This window comes from Montipora capricornis, chromosome 12 (genome assembly GCF_036669925.1).
Source record: "Montipora capricornis isolate CH-2021 chromosome 12, ASM3666992v2, whole genome shotgun sequence".
In the NCBI taxonomy this organism is placed as follows: Eukaryota; Metazoa; Cnidaria; class Anthozoa; order Scleractinia; family Acroporidae; genus Montipora; species Montipora capricornis.
The window spans coordinates 19,507,076-19,513,075 of record NC_090894.1 but is presented as its reverse complement, the minus strand read 5'-3'; the positions used below and the strand labels follow the sequence as shown (position 1 = coordinate 19,513,075).

The 6,000-nt window shown below is 40.8% G+C and overlaps 1 protein-coding gene across 2 annotated transcripts in view; it reads left to right on the top strand.

Moving 5' to 3' along the window:
- The window catches only part of LOC138027738 (putative ATP-dependent RNA helicase DHX57), a 42,177-nt gene that overhangs the window by 31,541 nt on the left and 4,636 nt on the right, over positions 1–6,000 (top strand). For both annotated transcript variants that reach the window (XR_011127500.1, XM_068875344.1), the window contains exons 20-21: positions 685–822; positions 5,460–5,574. Coding sequence is in view for 1 of the 2 variants with exons in the window: in XM_068875344.1 (XP_068731445.1) it covers positions 685–822; positions 5,460–5,574 (253 nt within the window). In the remaining variant the exon portion in view is untranslated. The remainder of the gene's footprint in view (positions 1–684; positions 823–5,459; positions 5,575–6,000) is intronic.

Genomic DNA, 6,000 nt, shown 5'->3' with positions numbered 1-6,000 from the left:
AAACAAATGGCCATATAGTTGCAGCTTGAGTCTCAAATATATGCACACTTTGCAGTCTTACTTGCTTACCTCCACGGAAGTTGTCTACCTGCACAGTACAGTTTCGTAGCCACAACAAGGAAAATAGTATTTCTGACAATGAAGCAAAGCGCAATAAGCAGAAATAGTTATTTTGCCGGCACGGACAGGAGGATTGGTGCCGTGCGAGGGGGATTATGGGTATAAGTCTCAGATATTTTTAGTAGGCCGTTACGATTTGATAACCATTCTAGGTCAGCAACATTTCAGCTCCTTAGTTTAGCTTTGAGTTAAATGTGTTTTATTAGTTTTCGTGATTCGTTTTCGTGACTCATCCCCCACGGCACCGTAGTTGGCGGGGTATACGTTTCCTTTTTCTCCCCAAAGCTAAGTGTTTTTGGGTTTTCGCATCCGGAGGTGTCACACTAATTTAGTGTGAATTGGTTTGTCTCTGGAGACACAGGTCTGTGCTATGAGTAATGGTGGGCTATATTTATTTTATGCCTTCCTTCAAAAAAACGGCGTATGATGTCTTTGCTGACCTTTAGGGCCCTGTATCTATACTGTTGTATGCTTCTTATTGGTAGTGTAGGCAAAATTGAGCAATACCAACGCCCTTGTGAAATGTCAAATTGAGTATTATTGCTGCCTTAATTTTTTTTGTAGATGATAGCAAGTTTAAAGTGTCAGTACGCCGAACTCTTGGCTGATATCGGCTTCATACAAGCCGACCTCACAGCCAGAAAGATGAAGAGACTGGCGCCGAAAACTGGAGACGGAGTCTTGTTGGCCACAGGCGAAATGGTAAATCACAAGGGTGGGGTGGGAACAAGTGCACGTGTACAAGGTTGTGTACGTCACGCGCAGTAAGGGAAGGGCTTCTGGTAAATCTTCTCACAACAAAAACGTTACTATTGTAAGACATCCAGAGAGTGAAACGGGAATTTGAGCGTTAAATGCACATTCCTTCATCATTTAAGGGTGCTTTCTTTTTCGACTATCGTCCCATAGTGTGACATCGAGGAAACGGCGATTTGTTTCAAATTCAACACCTTCAGGTGTGAGGTGTGAATTAGCTCTGTTGATTGAGAATCGATCCACACACTCCTTTACTTTAAGCAGATTTCGCAAGAAATGTTAAAACGACAGACCCGGCTACAAACAACCATTTTGACCCAACTTACGCAGCTGTTTACTCAGATATGTCTAGGACTGCACAATGACTCCATGTATGACTCAAAGATCATTGTTGTAAATGGCTAAACGACGGAAATAAGGCGTTGAGTTCCATGAAGCGCGTACATCTATCTCGTCATGCTGTAATCCTTGACGTTGGTTTTCATTTTGGATGGCGAACAATAGAATTTATAGGCAGAGCTATTCCTTTTTAGCACATGTTCGCCTCTAAAGATTTCTGAATGATTAAAGACTCGTAATAGGCCGAGTTCGATATATCAATAATCAAGCATGGCAACGAGGCTTTATGGTCAAATTTCACGGCTCAGTTCTGTTGCCTTTGTCTCACAAGTCTCAAGGGAGATTTCTAAACAAAACAATATTCAAATTTAACTGACTTAACTGATGAGAACGCAACGTGAAGTGCTAGTTTTCTACCCCCATATGAACCATGTGAGCGTTAGCCCTATTAATGGAAATGGGCCCACACAAGGACAGAGAAAAACTCTGACCAGGGTGGGAATTGAACCCATGACCTTCGGGTTAGATCACCCTCGTAGCCATGTGTGAATATTGATATATCAAACGTGGCCTATTAAATGCACGCCCAATTTTGATATCCAACACAAAAGTGTAAGCATTTGATACCTGTTTCTAACAATAGGCGGGCAAGTGTTTGGGTTTGCGATATTTTTAGGTTAAGGTAAACTCAGCTTTTTATCTTTATTTGAGGAGCAGTGTGAAGAGGACACTTGGTGACGTTAATGTTCTTTTGTTATATAGCTGAGTTTTTTTCCCTCAACAGCACGTGCTTTCATTGGTTAATTCGGGGTCACATGATATTTAACAATAAAACTGTTTCCCGCCAAAGGTTTCTGAGCGGGCAACATTGCAAAATCTATGACGTCACGGTCAGAGGGTAACAGTGCACTCCTTGCATACGGAACCCGCACCCGCAGTGCGCGCGGCAGTCAAAACTGTGCTATCCAATGCTATCCTGTCAATCATTTGCCCTTTCACCGGAGACAGTGCATTTCGGTTTTGGGTAAATGACATTGTTGTCGATATCTACCCCATCGAAAAGACTCATCAAAACTTTTCCCTCAATCCCAAATAAGAAATTGCTGTGAGTTACTATTAGGCCAATAAGAGAATCAACATCAAAGAGGCACTCCCAAGGGTTTTGGGGAAGAAGAGAACATGACTAATTTGAACTGGGGAACAGAGGAACAATATCAAGGGAAGAAAACCAATTTAGATTTTAGGGATCAAAAAGCTGGGACTGACAAGTTTGAAAGTAATTTGGGGAACAAGGAAACACAATCAAATATTTAAAGGGAACAAGGACCCCTTCCCTGGAAGGGCCTCATCAAATGTTCTGTCCCTTTCATCCAACAGCTCAAACAAGCGATTTCAACAGTTTTTGAATGACCGACACGAAAAGAAGACTCTCTTGGAGAAATAAATTATTTATAATAACACTTTCGCATGCGAAACAATGCTCAGATGCTTATAAGCATCCTCATGCCCATGTTTGTAAAAAGGCACCATGAATTATTCCTTGCGGCTGGATTAGGCATTGTTTCATCTTTCAACATTGGGCAAAACCAAATCAAATCCATTCTCAGAGGGCACTGGGGAAAGAAGCTACAAGAAAAAAACTAGGCTTAATCCAATTCTCCCAAGGTAATCTTTAAAGAATAAGATTATTGAGGAACACTTTTGAGTACCAACTTTAAGCCTTTTAAAACAAGCACAAACAATATTAATAGTCTTTTAATTCACAAAATGTCAAACAGCATATTTTAGTCTCATATTCAATTAGATTTGGCTGCAATATTCCTTAAAACTATGCCGAACTATATGCCATAAAAAGTGGAACATTTCCTTACTATTTAAAATGCCACATTAAAGGGCTCAAAAAAGCAACCAGTTAAGTTTTTAGATAAAGATAGTGTCTCTATGGAGGTCTGACACAATGCCTAAAGATTAAGAGATTTGATGTCATCAAGACATTGAATGACCAAGCAATACACAAACTGCAGCAATGTATCTTACGTTCACAAAGTGGGAGTGAAAAAAAAAACTCCTCAACTGATGCTTCAACATGTATTTAAATTAATTTTCTATGAAGAATTCAAGGAACCGACTTTTTAGTGTCTATTCAATGGTATTGATTTACGTTTCCATGATAAGTTTGAAAGTGAATCTGGCAACCACAGTGCCCTATGAAAAAATGGGAAATAACTTTAACAAACCTTTTAAACTAACATTTTGCAAGGGACACCATTGTTGATGCCCTGCGTAGAACAAAGAATAAATTGAAAGAAGAGTTAGTCTGCAGTTTATCCACAATGGACAGTTAGTGGCTGCATTCACCAATGTAGAGAACAAACACATCAAGTTTCTTCTCAAGCAACCAGGTGTTCAAGGAGCTATTCAATTTCCAAAGAACACTATGGTTGTGTACCAGTACCTTGGTGAATTCGGGTACCTGGCCTGAAACTGAAACTGAAACTTGTGGAGCCAAACAACTTGTTGAGCTTGGTACTTAAACTGGGTAGATAATTATGTCTACAAATATTGTCTATTCAATCAACAGTTTCTCCTAATTTTGTGTACCATTCACTTGTTGGTTCCTTAATAAAAAATCGCTAATTCAATAAAAAATACAAGCACTGAAGAACAAACTGCTCAAGAATGCACGACTAGAGTCACTGAAAAAGTGCTGCATGCTACGTGGATGTTTGCAGAACGATGGCAAGTTGTAATCATTGAAAGAAAACTCCACTCCAGATCTGATAGACGATGATCGTGCAAGACTCGCCAAGCACGTGGAACACCCAACAGGATTGTTCGTTGTTTGGCACAGCACTAAGACCAATAAGACCAATCTTGCCCAAATACAACAACAATTTTGGCAGCAGGCAAGCTCATCACAAGCCATCGAAGTTGGAACAAAGCAGCATAGCGCTTCACCTGAAGTTGATCATGACGGACACTAACAAGAGCTGAAAGAACTTCATAAGGTCAGACGACCAAATGTGATCGACCCAATACTCGTTAGAGCGGCTCATATCGGACATTGAAGTGGTGAACAAACAAAGGGTCGATTTCGTCGCAAAAATGTTCACTCAGCAACGTCTTCTGCTTCGACAGAATCGATCGATCCTGGTTGTTGATCACGGGCTAACACAATCCATAAACTGGATAAAGTGGATTGCCAAATTTATTGCCAGAACAATGCGTGATGTTCAAAGAAGCGACGGTGTCGAGCGAGAGTCACAAGAGAAGGCTCAACGAATGTCCATCGATCTAACCAATCAGAATGTAAACAATTGGCGTGATAGCCTGTGTACAGCCGCCCGCTCTCCGAAAAGACAAGCTTGCCTCCTTCTAAGGACGTGTAGTAACAGTCAACAGAAAACCCACCAAATCGCTCAAATTCACCATTTTCAGCCGCAGAAATGACAATACACAACAACTGAGGTAGGTTTACGTTTATTTTGAGCTTTAACATAGTCATTTCTCGATGTAAGTTTACTATATTAGGACTCTTCAATATTTCCCATACATTTCTTTATATTTCGAACATACAAACAGACACACAGTTTGTGTGGGCTCCCTGTGGTGACATCGGATAGCACAGTTTTTCCCGCTCGCTGAATTCTGATTGGTCAGTTTAAATTTCAGTAGCTCTCGCCGTATGCAAGGCTGTTACTCGCGAATGTTGACCGACGACCGCCGCTGCTGTTGCCATTGCTCGCTTTTCTTTTTGTGTTATATAACAAATCACTTAGTAACTGGTCTCTCGGAAAACAGTTAATTTTGTTTCCCGAGAATCTCAATGTTTCCCTCGGCTGCGCCTCAAGGAAACATTGAGATTCTCGGGAAACAAAATTAACTGTTCCCGTCGGGACCGATCATTAAGTGTTTAGTGTTTCTCAAAACAAGTGATGTTGAAGTTGAGCAGAGGAGCTAGAAAGGGGACACTTCGTGACGCTTATTGAAATCGGCGCGCATCTTAGGCCATTTCCGAGTATATGTTTGCCTCGTCTTCAAAGCGAGTCTAAGCACGAAGTTTTGTGATGGTAATTAGTTCTACTTTACATATGAATGAAAACTAATTTTCATAAGAAAAATTTCGCACTTAGACTCGCTTTGAAGAGGAGGCAGACATGAACTCGGAAATGGCCTATTATATAAGCACTTCCGGACGGATTTGCAAGAGCACCACGTCTTAATGATTATTTCTTTGGTTTTAGATGAATGTAAACTCAAAAAATCAGAAACTAGTGCTTGGTATTGTGTGCGGTGCTCTGTTTCCAAATGTCGTTCAAGTTGTGAAACCAGACACTAAGTACGAGTTGACCGCGACAGGTGGGTAAGATATCAGTAACCGGGTTGAAGCTGGATTTGAGTTAAGGATGAGGCTGCACCCGGTGAAATAACTTAGTTATCTTTGTCTGAAGCATATCTCAGCAGGCCGGAATCCTAAATCCTTGAATCTGATTGGCTAATAACGAGCTCTTGGCGGGTCCAACTATTTTCCATCCGAACCAGTTGCCTGGTCCGGAATTCGCGGGAAATCTTAAAGTATTTTATTTTTTTACTGCGCCGCGACGAAACATTGGATTTTACCTCTTAAAATACAAATTTTCGCTTACTAACCGTTGCAAAGAGAAGGAAAAACATCAGCAATGGAATAAAAGGCCTGGTTATTCTTCAGAAAGGCGAGTATTCACTCGATTTTGCTGACAACACTTTGCTGGTTTGCCGTTTAACTAAAACGACTAACTGCAGAGA